The sequence below is a fragment of the Eptesicus fuscus genome, chromosome 20, assembly GCF_027574615.1.
Source record: "Eptesicus fuscus isolate TK198812 chromosome 20, DD_ASM_mEF_20220401, whole genome shotgun sequence".
NCBI classification, from domain to species: domain Eukaryota; kingdom Metazoa; phylum Chordata; class Mammalia; order Chiroptera; family Vespertilionidae; genus Eptesicus; species Eptesicus fuscus.
Genome location: NC_072492.1, coordinates 31,522,632 through 31,538,771, shown reverse-complemented (window position 1 = coordinate 31,538,771; position 16,140 = coordinate 31,522,632). Strand labels below are relative to the sequence as shown.

General features: G+C 42.3%; 1 protein-coding gene and 2 non-coding genes across 6 annotated transcripts in view; 2 read left to right on the top strand and 1 right to left on the bottom strand.

The window, feature by feature from the left end:
• Nucleotides 1–3,554: 3,554 nt before the first annotated feature.
• On the top strand, nucleotides 3,555–3,661 carry LOC114234435 (U6 spliceosomal RNA). Its single transcript, XR_008554880.1, has one exon. It is a non-coding gene; the product is annotated as a U6 spliceosomal RNA (small nuclear RNA).
• Nucleotides 3,662–5,141: 1,480 nt separating this feature from the next.
• The window catches only part of CDC27 (cell division cycle 27), a 50,696-nt gene continuing 39,697 nt past the window's right edge, over nucleotides 5,142–16,140 (top strand). For all 4 annotated transcript variants that reach the window (XM_008149458.3, XM_008149457.3, XM_054708967.1 and 1 more), the window contains exon 1: nucleotides 5,142–5,423. In XM_008149458.3, the coding sequence (XP_008147680.1) occupies nucleotides 5,397–5,423 (27 nt within the window). In that variant the 5' untranslated portion in view covers nucleotides 5,142–5,396. The remainder of the gene's footprint in view (nucleotides 5,424–16,140) is intronic.
• LOC114234423 (U6 spliceosomal RNA) lies at nucleotides 9,897–10,003 on the bottom strand. Its single transcript, XR_003620625.1, has one exon. It is a non-coding gene; the product is annotated as a U6 spliceosomal RNA (small nuclear RNA).

Sequence of the window (16,140 nt, the reverse complement as noted above, 5' to 3'; positions counted from 1 at the left end):
GCTGGCAGGAGATCAAGGTAGGGGCGAGCAGGCAGGCAGGCAGTGGGGTTAGGGACAATCAGGTAGGCAGGCAGGTGAGTGGTTAGGAGCCAGCAGTTCTGGATTGTGAGAGGGATGTCCGACTGCTGGAAGTTGGACATCCCCTGAGGGGTCCCAGATTGAAGAGGGTGCAGATTGGGCTGAGGGGCACCCCCCCCCACCCCACCCCTCCCCCCAGTGCACGAATTTCGTGCACCGGGCCTCTAGTTCTAATATATAAAGAGCCAGGGTCCGTAATGTCCAAAACGACCGAACAGACAACCGAACACCAGGCAGCACATGCAGCAGGCTCGGGTGGGTGGGTGGGGACTGGTGAGCGGGCTGAACTGCTGACCTCTCCGTTCCTCCTGGGTCACGGGCACCGCAGTGACCCGGCACTGACTGCTGCTGCCAAGGCGGGTGCAATGCGATTGGTCAGGAGGCCCCACCATTGCCCCACGATTGCCCCAAAGAGGGAGGCCCAGGCTACCCAGCCGGCAGTGGGCCGGGCCCCCCTCTGCAAGATGATCAATCATGGGGCTCCTGGACTGCGAGAGGGTGCAGGCCGGGCTGAAGGACCCCCCCCCCCCTCCCGAGTGCATGAATTTCATGTACTGGGCCTCTAGTATATATATAAAGAGAGTACGGGAAAAGTACTTTAGGAAGAACTATTGTGTGTAAAGACTTCCACTTTAATCACTCAGTCAGTATTTTTTGAGCATCTACCAAATGTAATGCTTTTCAAAGAACAATAGGAGAAATATTACTTGGCCTTCCCTTAAAAGACAAAACATAAGTAGAATAATCAATGGTATCAATCTTCTCAGTATGCTATAACAAAATACCACAGACTGGGCAGCTGAAACAACAGAAATTTCTTACAATTTTGGACACTAGAAATCCATGATCCAGGTGCTAGCAAATTTGGTTTCTGGTGAGAGCCCTTTTCCTGACTTGTAGATACTTTCCCACTATGTCCTCATATGACCCTTTCCTCAGGGCATGTGCATAGGGGAGGGTGGTAGAGAAAGAGAGTGAGCTCTCTGGTGTCTCTTCTTATTATAAGAACACTAATCCTGTTGGATCAGGGCCTCACCCTTCTGACCTCATTAATCTTAATTATTTCCTTAGAGGTTCCTTATCCAAATATAGCCATGATAAGGATTAGGGCTTCAACATATGAATTTTGAAGGGTTAGAAATATTAAGTATATAATATCAATGAATAAACAAAAAATAATTATAGGAATAGAAGGAGTTTATTCCATTCATTCATTGAATAATCAGAATGAGTACTTATTATGTACTAGATACTATACTAAATGTGAGAATACATCCTGGAACAGCAATCATGGGGAGGAAAGAGCCTCAAGGTCAGATAATATAAGGAGGATAAAAGGCATCATGCAACAGGGATAAAAGAAGGGCACAGGGGAAAATAAGGGGGCGGGGGGAGAAAGAAGGGCACAGATAAAGAGGACTGAAGGAATTCAGAAGAAGAGTAAGCTTACTCTAGGCTGTGTTTCAGGGGTACCTGGATCTTGGCAAAGATACCATGTCTAGCTTCTTGAATAGTTTCCTAAATGCTGGCCTCCATCTGATTGTCCATGAAACAGGCCAAGAGGCAGGCTAAAAAGAAAAGATAATTTACCATGTTTGGAATGATGCTTATTGTAACCCAACTCCACATCTAGCTGAACATATGTGGATAATGGATGGCAGCCGGATGCCCAAGTGCTTGCTGGATGGTGAGTTTAAGTAGGTCAACCAGGAACAGAGAAAAGAAGTAAAAATTCTCTAAAAAATTGCATCAAAGCACAACTTCCAACAATGTGGTCTTGCTGTGGACGAGTAGAAAACCACAACAGATGTATCAGCCCAGTGAACAACAGTCAGGAAAGAGACGCCATTTTTTAGGGGTGGGTGGAGGAAAAAGCTTTAGGCAAATTCTAAGCTTAAGAGCCAGAGTGCCGAGCATCACAGACTCTTCAAATGCTGACTCTAGATACACGTTTTCTCACACAAAAACATTTCATCTTTATGTGTATTCTGTGTTGTAAGTTCCTACATGTAAGTTTACAAGAATCCATTGCACAAGTACAAGACTTGGTTTGGCAGCCTATTGTGTGGGGAAGAGCTGTGTTTGTAACATGAACACAAGCTTAGCATGAGCAAAGTGTCATGTAACTGCTAAAAAATATAAATACAACTTTAGTCTACTTTAATAGAAGTGTCCAGATAATAAAAGCAATAGTCCTGCTGCATGCTGAATTAATTAGAATAAATCTGGAGTGTTGCGTTCAGTTAAATGCATCAAATTTTAAGAGTGATATGTCTTACGCATTCCTTCCTTTCCATTTCCAAAAATCTTACCAGATTCTCTCATCTCCTACCTGGTAGGCTGTTCCCAAAGATGACTCAACAATCAAGCTCTCCCTTGGACAATACCTTTTGCAGTGTCACTTTGCCACTCCTCCCATCAAGAGGTGCAGTCGACTTTGACCAACAAGAAGTGATGGAGTTTGACTTACAGGCCCAGGCCTTAATGGGCCCCACAGCTTCTGTTTTCACCTGATTGGTTGCCAGCCACCAAGTCAAGAAGCTAGAGCTAAACTAATGACTGATGAGAGACCAAGGATGAGATGCGGAGAAGAACTTAGGGGCTCAGCCAACAGCTAGCACCAAGCCCTCAAACATGTGAGTGAAGCTATCTTGGATACTCTAAGCCCCAGTCAGGCCAATGATGGTAATATTCTATATCTGCAATATTCAATATGGGAACCACTAACCACATATTTTTATTGAGTTCTTGGAGTGTAAATGGGGCATCGGAAGAACTTCATTTTTAATTTTACTTGATTTTTACTAGCTAGTGACTACTGTTCTGTACAGTATAGAAGACTATTCCCATTCTAATTCACCTAGCATAACCCTGCTAAAAAAAACAGGGCAGCAGAAAATCACCTTAGCACCTACCCTTTATGGGGCTACAACTACATTAACAGTGACTAGAGTGGGTGGTGGATCCAGCTCTGTCAAGTGGTGTTTTTTAAAAAAGACTTCCCTCCAACATTACCCAAAGGAAGGGAGTGACCATTCTAACTTGATTTCATTTGCATAAAAGCTGAGAACCAGAAAGGGAAAGTTCCAACCAGTGGAATAGACTGTGAGTACCACATCTAGTCCAGAGATATTCTGACTAGAAAATTAACCAACAAAAACTGTTTTCTTCATCTACTGAAAAACAAAGTTTAATACTTCTCTGGTTCACACATTGTTGGGGGAAGGGAGCAGGAAGTAAATTTGAGAGAGTCTACTATGTGAGTTAGATACAGCCACACACCTATGCATTTAATTCTCGTAATCATTTTTTCAGACCAAGGAAATCAAAGTTCAGAGACACTATAACTTGCCTAAGGACCCAAAACTAGTTAGTGCCAGAGATTAAATTCAAAATGAAGCCTCTGGATTTCCAATTCCACACTCTATCCCAGACACCAGAATGCTTCCCCAATTAAGACCAAAAAAAAAATGTCTGTGCTAGCTTCCGCAGCACATATACTAAAATTGGAATGATACAGAGAAGATTAGCATGGCCCCTGGGCAAGGATGACACCCAAATTCGTGAAGCGTTCCATATATATTTTTAAAATTTCTTTATTAAGGTATCACATATTTGTCCTCATCCCCCCATTCCCATCCCACACCCCTCCCCACACCCCTGTTGTCCTTAACCGCTGGTTAGGCTCATATGCTTGCACACAAGTCCTTTGGTTGATCTCTCCCCTTTACCCCCTCCCTTCCCTATCCTCCCTCTGAGGCCCGACAGTCTGATCCATGCCTCCTTATTTCTGGGTCTGTTCTTGTTTATCAGTTTATGTTGTTCATTATTTCCCCTAGATGAGTGAGATCATGTGCTATTAGAAATACACTTATAAGAACCGAAAATGAGACAAGCAATAATGGTTATGGTGACAGGCAAATGAATCAGTCTGTAGTGAGTTTCTTTCTGGGCCAACAGTTCTTTTGAGACCCAATTTCAATGTCCAACAGTTCCTTATGTGTACATGTCAGCACTGACATTTCAGTTCTGAATGGTGGGTGGACAAATGGTGGTAATGCAGGTCCGACTCTCTCTGGTTTGGTCCTGGGCCGTTCCATATTTTTTAAGAAAAGAAAAAAAATTTTTCTGCCCTAACTGGTTTGGCTCAGTGGATAGAGTGTCGGCCTGCGGACGGTAGGGTCCCAGGTTTGATTCTGGTCAAGGGCATGTACCTTGGTTGCGGGCACATCCCCAGTATGAGGTGTGCAGGAGGCAGCTGATTGATCTTTCTCTCTCATCCATGTTTCTCTCTATCCCTCTCCCTTCTTCTCTGTAAAAAAAAAAATCAATAAAATATATTTTAAAAAATTTCTGCCTGCCTTCTGAGATTTTCCAAGTTCTGGTCACTTAAGTAAATATTTCCAGTTAATGCCTTAACTCTTACCAGACTGATCTCATTTTTGTTCCCCTTCATGCACATTCTCTTTTCTTCTAATTCTAACCATCCTTCAAAGCACAGTCTATCTCCCCTTTTCCTTCCATGAAACATTTCTCATTTTAATCCCAATTAATTTTCCTCTTCTCTGAATTTTTACATCACTTATAATGGGTACCACATAATGTAGCACTTTGTCATATTGCTCTTCCCTAAAAGAGACTGTAATCTCTTTGAGAACAGGGGCCATACTAAAATTTTGGAGGGTGGCCATCCTTCCAAATTTCCTATTTCCGTCTGAGCCATGAACAGGTACTTCTGGAATGAATGAATGACCTAAACTCAAAAAGTAAATACTTCTTGGTTAATTAAAGTCAGCCCCAACCTCTCGAGTTTTACCCTCTGCTTAATCTATCAAGACCCAATTAATACAGAAAGGCTGAGGAGCCAATCGAGAAGGCAGCAAGGCCACGTAACGCTCCCCGCCCGCTCAGGCACCTCTCGCCCAGCCCGGTGATCGCCGTTTGGGCGTGGCCCAGCCTTGGGTGGCCGATTGGGCGTGGCGTGCGTGAGTAAAGGCGTGGCCGAGAAGAGGAACCTAGGCGCTGGGTCAGACTCGGTAGTTTCCGGTGACCCTCGACAATTTCCGGCAACGGTCTCCTCCTCCGCCGATTCACCGCGGGTATTTCCGGCCTCTTTCGGGCTTTTTCGTCCGGCTCCCGCGCGGGTCTCTCCACTTCGGGTATTTCCGTGTCCCGCTCGGAGGTGCTCGGCAGTCGCTCGGCCGCCCCCATCCCCCGGTAACGGTCGCTGGTGAGTTTAAATGAGCCGGGGCTGGCCGGGCCGGAGCCACTGCGGGGGGGGCCTGAGGCACTGCAGAAAGTGGGCCTGAGCCTCAAGGATGACGGTGCTGCAGGAACCCGTCCAGGTAATGATAACTCTTTTTTCTCTCAGGCTTGGCTCGCGGCCCCAGTCGGGAAGCCGCGTACGGCCACTCCGCGGCCTGGTGCGGCCTAGGCCGGGCTCTTCTCCCGCCTCCCCTTACGCCGGGTCCTGCCTGTCTTCTCGTCAGTTCAGAGGCCTTGCCGGCACCCTAAGCCGTGTTCCCTCTTGGCCCCGTGTTACTTCTCTCCCTAGTGTGAGCGGCGTTTGGCGATAATACATACCTCCCTTCTCCTCCGAGCCCCTGTCCGGCTGCGAGCCCCTCCTGTCAGTGTAGGGGCCTGGCCCCGGCTCGGCGGAGAGATTGGGGCGGCGGGGCGAAAGCTCGCTCCAGGTGCTCTGTGACCTGAGGGAGGATTGGGAAGCACAGTTGATCGGAGCTTGTAAGATCTTCCTAATGGTGGGGCAAGTTTGCGGGGGGTGAGGGGTTGGTTTTATGTGAGCAGGTAGAGGGAGGGTAGGATCGGTATTTTTTAATACTAATTTCTATTTTGGTAGCAGACGTACTAAGCCCACATTGCTTTTCTCGCAGTGAGTTTCCCAACTGAACAATGATCTCAGAAGAGAACTCCAAGGCCCAGTGCTGAGGTGCAAACACCTAGACTAGGGGAGGGAGAGGGTGGAAACCGCCGATCTTGAGGTTTTTTTTTCCGTGGCCTCTGATGGAGATCAGGAGTGTTTGAGTGTTGATACGGCATTCCGGAAATGGAAGGCAAATAGTGGTATTTCCATCATTTCACACTCCTTGCCACCCCAAGGTATGCCTGGATGCACAGTTCTCCGAGGGCATGGAGGAAATCCTATGGGATTTTAAGTGTGCGATGCAGTGCCCAATCATTTCCCCCTCCCCTGCCATGTGAAGAAACCGAGTCATTTGTGCCTTGATGATGGACCGGTCTGGGAGACTTAAACCGACTATTTGATCTTGACTTGATTAGAAGAGTTGATCTCTATCAACTGCTGTCTTTCAGTCATGGACTTTGTTTATTTTGAAGTTATAAAGCAAGCCAATATTAGAAAATAATTCCTATTACCCTTAATAGGCTTTTGATAACTAAAGAGTAAATATTTTAATACATCACGACTTTCATATTTCCTTGATTTTTCTTCAAAGGATAAAATATCCATTTCTCCTCGTTGGCTTCTCCAGCTCATTACATGTAGGATCTATTATTGTTTGAGTTAATATAATGTGGGATTTTATTTTAGGAAGTTTCTCCGTTTATAAGTTGTACCCGTGTTTCCAAAGTTTTTCTTTTGTTGTTGTTAATCCTCACTGGAGGATATTTTTTTCCATTGATTTTTAGAGAGAGTGGAAGGGAGAGGGAGAGACAGAGAGAGAGAAACATCCATGTGAGAGAGAGAAATCAATGGGTTGTCTCCTGCAAGTGCCCTGGCTGGGATCAGCCTGCAACTGAGGTATGTGCCCTTGACCGGAATTGAACCCATGCCCCTTCAGTCCCTGGGCTGAGGCTCTAACCACTGAGCAACTGGCTAGGACTCTTTTTTTCTTTTTCTAATCCTTACCCGAGTATATGTTTTTATTGATTTTTTTTTTTTTTTAAGAGAAGAAGGGAGAGAGAGACACATCTGTGTGAAAGAAAGAGTAACATTGGATGTGAAAGAGAAACATCAATTGGTTGCCTCCCATACACGCCCCCACTGGTGATCGAACTTGTATGTGCCCTGAGCAGGAATGGAACCCAAAATCTCTGGTGTATAGGATCAGTGATCCAATCAACTGAGTCACCTGGCCAGGGCCTAAAGCTATTTCTTAACATCCAAATTCCTCTTCCTAGTAAAAAGTCCCATTTAAGATTTTGTTTTTGAGGCCTCACATGAAATTAGAAGTTGCTGTGTGTACCTTAAATGGATAAGTAGAGCACTCAAGTTGTTTAATTTGTTTCATATTCTTGTAATTTTGTCTTAAAAATTGATGCATTTTGCCTCCTCTGGCCCCAAAAGCCTTCTAAAATGATAAACTAGTTGTATTGCTAGCTTATAACCACTGTTTAATAATTTCAACTTGTATAAAAGCATGGTGAATAAAAGCAATATGTAGCTTTTTAGTAGATGTACCTCTTGGTTTTCCTCTTTTCCCTTAAAGTATTTGTGGTAGTAATACTCTTAGGGGTTTATTATTGTTGTTGTTAATCCTCACATGTGGATATTTTTTCCATTGATTTTTTTTTTTTTTTTAGAGAGAGTGGAAGGGAGGGGAGAGAGAGAAGCATCGATGGGTTACCTTCTGTCCAGTGCACAGGACAACCAACTGAACCACACTGGCCAGGACTTTTTTCTTTAAAGTTTTAATGTGGAATAGCCAGTTTGATAAACATGTGAACCTAAATATAGCTCCTCCTCCAAATTATTTCTGATAGAAAAGTATTACTTGTCCTTGGGGTTCCAAAAACCAACTTTCCCTCTCTCTCCCTTTCAAGTTATTCTAGGTGGGCTAATAATCAAATTAACATGAGACAGATTAACAAGAAAATGTCCAAAATTATTGTGGGTGTACATGGGGTGGTGCTGCAAGAATGGGACCCAAAGATGAATTGAACAATTGAGGTGTGTAAGCCATTTTGGTCAAAGGTGAAGGGGGCAGGGGTCTAGGATTTCAAAGGGAAAGTAGGCAATTTACAGGTAAACAAGAAAGAGCAAACTTGTGGGGAACAAATTTTTGCTGGGCCACCCAGAAACAATGGGACACAGAAGGAAGCTCAACAAACAGGCTTTGCTAGGTTTCTCACTTTCTGCCACATTTAGTTTATATTGTGATGATAAGGTAAAGCTCCCTTCCTTTTTTTATCTGAATTCCTTTTAATAGGTAAGGGAGAGGAGTGAAAGGTTCTGAGTCTTTTGTTTCTTAATAACCAGCTTAAAATCAATATCACAAAAAGGTATATTTGGTGGTAGCAAAATTTTGGTCCCTAAGTCGTTACAAAAATCTCTCCTATTATGAGACAGAAATTTTGTCTTTTTTTAAAATATGTTTTTATTGATATTTTGTTTGTTTGTTTTGTTAATCCTCACCCAAGGATATTTTTCTATTGATTTTTTAGAGAGAGTGGAAGAGAGAGGGAAAGACAGAACATCGATGTGAGAGAAACACATAGATGGGTTGCCTCCTGCCGGAGCCTGGGGCCTGGGCTGGGGAGGAGCCTGCAACCAAGGTACATGCCCTTGACCAGAATCAAACCCAGGACCCTTTGGTCTGCAAGCTAACACTATCCCCTGAGCCAAACTGGCTAGGGCTGTCATTTTTTAATATAACTGGGAAAGACACAAGCCTACGTGACTTCAATTGGTGCTAATTTGGATGTTTATAAAATTCACCTGATGAAATTGATTTTAAAAAACAGACATTTTAATAGATTTATCAGTTCACAGAAATGTTGGATGAAGTTGTAAAAAAGCCTTGTAAAAATTGCCTTACTAAATAAGCAAGTTTAGTAAGTGGATACTACATACCTAATATCGTTTTAGAGGTCATTATATAGTGAAGGAGTGCTTTTGGCTTGGGATAAGATGTACAGGGACAGCAACTAACATGGATTCAGAGTACTATATTTCAAATAACATTGAAGGTGGTGTATTCAGGAAAATGGTGTTAGATGACACCATTCCTCCCCCAAAGGCTTGATTGATGTCAATAACATGTGAACAATTTTGGTAAAATTATTCTATTCAGTGAGAATAGAAAAAAAAATTCTAAATATATTTTGTGATTTTAAAAGTATATATTTGTATCTAAATTGATAAATCAATAGGCATTGGACTACTTGATCTTCATTCAAAAATTTTATATTTAGGTTAGATGAAACACATTTGTTATGGATTTCTCTTTTGGAAAGTAGATTACCTTATATTTAGGTATGTTGATGTAAGAAACATCTAAACCTGTAGAGAATTTTTATGAGTTTATTTGAGCCAAACTGACGATAATTGCCTGAAAGCAAAATCTCAACAGATTGAGAAAATATTCCTGAGAATGGCAGTTTTACAGCTTATTTTATACTCTTAACATATCAAAGGAGGAGCTGTAACATGGGTTACATGGAATTCATTGGTGATAGATGAAGAGGGCAGGAAAAAGCAAAGCAGGGAAATCTTTGAAATTGGGTAAAGTGGAAAACAGGCCCATACTTCTTTTACATTGGCGGGTATAGGGTAAACAGTGAACGTTTATAGCACAAAGAGATGGTATTTGGAGAAAAAGATAAAAATAAGAGAGTTCAGTTGTTTCATGTTCTGGTGAGAGTTATAACCTGAGAAAAAAGGGGATTGCTCTGACTTTCCTAGGGTATGTTATCTTAGCTGCAAAAAAACAATAGAAGGCTTAATTAAGATAAAGATTGAGTTTTGTCAAGGAAGCTACAAGCCTAGGATGTGACTACCCACCATGACTCAACTTTTAGTTAGGAATTATGTTCAGACGATCCTATGCAATTTCTTTTTTAAAAATATGGAATGCTTCATGAATTTGCGTGTCATCCTTGCCCAGGGGCCATGCTAATCTTCTCTGTATCATTCCAATTTTAGTATATGTGCTGTGGAAGCAAGCACCTATGCGGTTACTTTCAATCTCTGAGTTTGTAAGGCCCTCCATGCAGGCCTCCCCTGAGCTCGTCAGGTTTAGTATGTGGCCCCTTTTTTAGTCCACTGATACAATATAGTACTTGAAGACAGTGCTACATAGTACCTAGACTGAGAGATTAAGCTTTGGGGAATGGGGGAGGAGGAAGAAGTCATTGTAAATACATAAAAATTTAATTCCTTTATGGACTAGTGTCCTGATACATCCCTTATGTTTATGATCTGTTAAGAGAGAATGAATTAGACAAATAGTCACAAATTAATAATTACAAACTGTCATAAGAAGGACATTAAAAATACGATGTTAGGAGAGACACCTAATAATAGCAGGGCCCTGACTCAAGTCCAGGTATCAGATTTGTAATTGGACCACCAAACGAGGTAATGCAAAATGACAAAAAGTTAAGAAGCAGCCTCAATGAAAAATCAAATTGGAGAGAATGTTATGTACCTGCTATGTGCCAAGCACAGAAGAATATAAAAAAGCTCTAAAATCTTCTTACAAAGTGTCAGAAAAGACCTTTTGGAGCAAATAACATTGAAGCTGAGATCTGAAGGCTGAGAAAGAAACAGTAATTTGAAGAGCATTAAGAGAAAACAGTATGTGCAGAGTCTCTAAGACATAGCAAAACTTGGCATTGGAAGAACTGAAAGAAGGCCGATATGGCTGGAGTTGCATAGTAATGCCATTTTCATTGCAAGGATAATGGGAAATTATTGAAAGATTTTCAGCAGAGGGTTGATGTGATCTTATGTAGATGTTAAGATCTCTCTGGCTGCTTTAAGACTGTAATGGGAGGAGGGAGGCAAAAGTAAAAACAGTCTAAGGATGAAGGTAACAGAGACTAAAATGGTAGCAGTGAGTAAGAAAGAGGTAGATAAATTCAACAGATGTTTTGGAGTTAGAAACAACTATTGATTGGATGGGAGTGATAATGATGGCTGCCTGGATTTATTTTGGTGGTGCCATTTATAAATGGAGAATCCTTTGTGGAAGAGGACAATTTAAAGGAGGACAATTAAGAATTCTGTCTTATACAAATTGAGTTGGAGATTTGTGAAATCAGCCAATAGAAATGTGGAGATACAACCTATAATCTTTTGAAGGTCTAGTCTTGGTGGGAAGATAAAAATGCTTAGCAGTAACAATTGGATAATGTTATAAGTCAGTATGTGTTTGGTTGCACAGATAATAATAAAGAAATTTAGCCCTTGCCGGTTTGGCTCAGTGGATGGAGCATCGGCCTGTGGACTGAAGGGTCCCGGGTTCGATTCCGGTCAAGGGCACATGCCCGGGTTGTGGGCTCGATCCCCAGTGTGGGGCGTGCAGGAGGCAGCCGATCGATGGTTCTCTCTCATCATTGATATTTCTATCTCTCTCTCCCTCTCCCTCTCTGAAATCAATAAAAATATATATTTAAAAAAAAGAAAAGAAATACTTGCAGACCAGAAAAACAGGAAGGTTTCTTGGAGGAGTAGAACTTAAAGCTTTAGAAAGATGGGAAGGGTTTGAATTGGTAGAGAAGAGGAAGAACATTCTTGGCATGAAATGGCATGAGCAAAAGCCCAAAGTTGAGAGTGATATTTAGGAACAATAGGACAGTAGAATATTATAGCCTTGGCTAGAATGGAAATTGAGAGTAGCAAGAGATAAGTTTTACTAGCCAGGTTGAATCAGGTTATAGGGAACTTAAAATCTAGGTTGAGGAGTTTAGATTTAATGTATTGTAATAAATAGCCATTGAAGATTTTTGAACAGAAGTCATATATTAAAAGGCTAGTATGCAAATTGTCCCCTTGAGAGTTCGACCGCTCACTATGACGTGTGCTGACCACCAGGGGGCGGCCTGGAACAAAGGAAGGCCCCAGCTAGTAGCAGGTAGCCAGGGGAAGGAGGGCGGCAGCCGGCAACTGGGGAAAGAAGGCCCTGGTCAGCAGACAGAAGGCCCCAATCGACCCTGATCACCAGCCAGGCCTAGGGATGCTACCCGTGCACAAATTTCGTGCACCGGACCTCTAGTTCTGTAAGGAAAGCACTGCTTTGGGAAGATCAATCTGGTAAGTTTGGGAAGGAGTGATAAGACGAGTTAGGAAGACATATAGGCTAGTAGAAATATTCAGTTACATGGCAATATACACTCAATCTTGGCATTATTGATGTTTGAGCCAAACTAATTCTTTATTGTGGGGGACACTATCCTGTGTATTGTAGTGTTTTCCAGCATACCTGGCCTGCCTCTATTCAGTAGATGCTCCCTCCATTTGTGACAACCAAAAATGCCCCTCACACATTGCTATATGTCCCTTGAGGGACAAAATTGCCCAGATTAAGACCCACTGATGTAGATCTAAACTAAGGTAGAGTTGCAGAAATTAGATTGTAATGTATAATAGGAAAACTCACAGTGATTTTTATTATTATATCTTCTTATATTGTCTGAAGCTTTTATTATCTGTCTTGTATGATCTAGAAAAAGTCAGCTAATTTCTTTTTTGACAGGAACAAAATAAAACAATTTATGTAGTCACTTTTAAGTCTGAATTAGTTGTATAGCTTACAAAGATTTGTTTATTTTTTAAATAATAATTCATGTTTAAGAGGAGCAAACAAGAAAGGAACTTTGCTGTTTAACTTCTATGCTATTGATTTATCTTTTAAATTAATGCAACCTAGGACTGACCTATTAATTTAATCAGGAGAATTTCCCTTTTAAATTTTTGGGGTGGGGGGATTCTTTTGTGGCTTTATAACCTTTAGCAGCATTTTATCCATGTGGCTTTAATTTGAGCTGATATACTGATTGATATTCTTTTAGGGGCAGATCCACACCAGTTGGGCAGAAATAGATGAGTAACTAACTAGGAGGCTAATCTTAGGCCTGCTCCCAATTTGTAGTGTCTTAGAGAATAGTGTGTTCCTCAAAAGAGACACCATCACTCAGGAACTGAGAGGTGCTTGAACAGAGTGATAATGGAAGCTGTATATGGGGTTCTCTTAAGTGGCAGGTTTTACTACTGGAATATATGGGAGCTTAAGTTGGTTGTCTTCACTATCCCTTTCTGACCCTCTTAAGAATTGGTGATAAAGAAATATTGTTCTGAGCAAAGCTTGATTTTAAATCAGAAATGGATAGAACTCTTGAATATGGTACTTTATGTCTCTCTTTCATTTCTTTAATTTTAAAATGAAAACAAGTCAAAGTTCTAGAACTTTATTGCCATAGTCAAATTTTCCAGGTGATCAGTAGTACTAAGGTTACTGGTAAATCATTTGTGTCTTTTGTGTCACAAAATAATTGTGGCAAATAAGCTGGGAGATGTTATATAATAAAAAATATAAATTATATATTTGAATTTATTTATATTAAGAGATGGAAAGAAAACAGTTTTAAGTGTCTAATGTGTGCCAGTTAGTATACTAGGAACACTATGTATCATTTTATTTAACCCACACAAGTCCAAGAAATAGAACTCCATGTTTCAGATGAGGAAATGACTAAGAAAAGTTAAATAATTCCTCCAAAGTCACACTGCCAGAAGTACTGGCACACAACTTTAAACAAGTCTCCAACATAAAATCCTGGTCATATTTTTTCTACTCACCATATTCTTTCATTTACAACAAAATTTAGTAAGTAAGTTCTTAAGAATTCCCCATCTACACTTATAAAAGAGAAACATGCAAATTAACCATCACTCTGCTATGCCCACCAGCCAATCAGGAGGGAATATGCAAATTAGAAGGAGAAAGGTGGTGGCTGCCCAGCTGCTCCAGGCACGGAGTGGCCGGGCGGGGCAGGAGGCCTGCTATGAGAGGGAGGGCGGAGGTGGGGGGGAGGCGAAGGGATCTACAGGAGCGGCACTCTGGCCACAGCGAAGATGAAAACTGCACACTCTGGAGTCTGCAGCGAAGACGAAGATGGCAGACTCCGGCAAGAGTCTGCAGTGAAGACAAAGGCAGCAGACTCTGGCCGGAGCCTGCAAAATAGACAAAGAAGGCAGACTCTGGCTGGAGCGAAGGCCTGGGTCCCAGGTGCTGGAGGAAAACCGGTGCTGGAAGCCAAGGGAAGGAAGGCCTATTGCACAAATCTCTTCATGCAACAGGCCTCTAGTATTTTATAAAGGAGTAATTAGTAGTGATTATTTGCATTAGAAAATAATTCTTCTGTGTGCCACTAAGTTTCTTCTAATAGAGATTTCCAGAAAACCTTAACAATTGGATATACAAGAATACTAGAGTAACTTAAGGCTAAGACTAACATATAAGACACTAACAATGGGAAGACTGCCAGAAGTCAAAGATCATTTGTTTATTAATTCAGCATACATTTAGTTAAATACCTGTTTTAAGAGTACATAGGAGCCCAACCAGTGTAGCTCAATGGTTGAGCATCAGACTATGAACCAGGCGGTCACAGCTCAATTCCCGGTCAGGGCACATGCCCAGGTTGCAGGCTCAATCCCCACTGTAGGGTGTGCAGGAGGCAGCCGATCAATGATTTTCTCTCATTGATTTTTCTAGCTCTCTCCCCCTCTCCCTTCCTCTATAAAATTAAAAAAAAAAAAGTACATAATCAATAATCCTATCTAATAAAGAGGGAATATGCTAATTGACTGCCATGCCCTCACAAGATGTTGGCACCCACAGCCACAAGATGGCAGCACCCAGTCCCCTCAGCCCCACGGGGGGCGGCAGATGCCGTGCACCTCATCCAGCTGGAGTCCCCCAGTCCTCTCAGCCCCGCAGGGGAAGGCAGTTGGGGGCAATCAGGCCAGCCGGGGAGGGCAGTTGGGGATGATCATGCCAGCAGGGGAGCAGTTAGGGGGCTATCAGGCTGGTAGGCAGAGTGGTTAGGGGCAATCAGGCAGGCAGGCGAGTGGTTAGGAGCCAGCAGTCCCTGATTGTGAGAGGTGTCCCAGATTTGGAGAGGGTGCAGGCTGGGCTGAGGGACACCCCCTCCGCTGTGCACAAATTTCGTGCACCGGGCCTCTAGTAGGATTATAATAGTGAGCAAAAACAGATGTCCCTACCTTTCTAGAGTTTATATTATAGTGAGGAAGATATTATGCAGTATTCCTAAATAAATATAAATTACAACAGTAAGAAGTGTTACAGAGGAAAGGTACTTGGTGCTGTTAGAGAGTATAATATGGATGCCTAACCTCATCTGGGGATCCAAAAGAAAGCCTTCCCAGAGAAAGAAGTCCAAAGAATGACTAGAATTTTCATGGTTTGGACTTTGGAGGAAAGGAGGAGCATGAAGGGTAAAGTGAATTGTGTGTTAAAGGACCTATGACAGGCTGAGGAGCTGAAAGAAGGTCATTGTACTAGCATGGAGAGCATAAGTAAACATGATACAAGATGATCTGTAGAGGGAAGCGTGATCTTTTCTGTACTGCCTAGATGGGTGGCTTTAGTTTTTATCGTTAAGGACAATTAGAAGCCACTGAAGGATTTTAGCAAAGAGGTAATATGATCAGATCAGATTTTTGTGGAAAGCTCAGAGGGAGAGAATGGATCATAGGGTGAAAAGAATTCAGAAGCCAAATAAAACACTATTAAAGTAATCCAGGGATCCCTGTCTAGTAGCTCAGTTGGTTGGAGTGTCATCTGGTACATCAAAAGGTTATGGGTTCAATTTCTGGTCAGGGCACATATCCAAGTTGGGGGTTAGATCACCAGTGGGGGCATGTATGGGAGGCAACGGATTGATGTTTCTCTTTCACATTGCTCGCTCTCTCTCTCTCTCTCTCTCTCTCTCTCTCTTAAAAAAGCCACACTGGCCAGACTTTAAATATGTTTTTATTGATTTTTTAGAGAGAGAGAGGAAGGGGGAGGGATAGAGAGGTAGAAACATTGATGAAAGAAAAACGTCATCAATCAGCTGCCTCTCCCCACGTCCCCCACTGGGGATCGAGCCTGCAACCCAGGCATGTGTACTGCCTGGGAATCGAATTGTGACCTCTTGGTTCCTGGGTCAATGCTCAACCACTGAGTCACACTGGCCAGGCTCCTTTTTTTGTTTGTTAATCCTCACCCAAGGGTATATTTTCTATTGATTTTTTTTTTTTTTTTTTTTTTTTTTTAGAGAGAGAGTAGAAGGGGA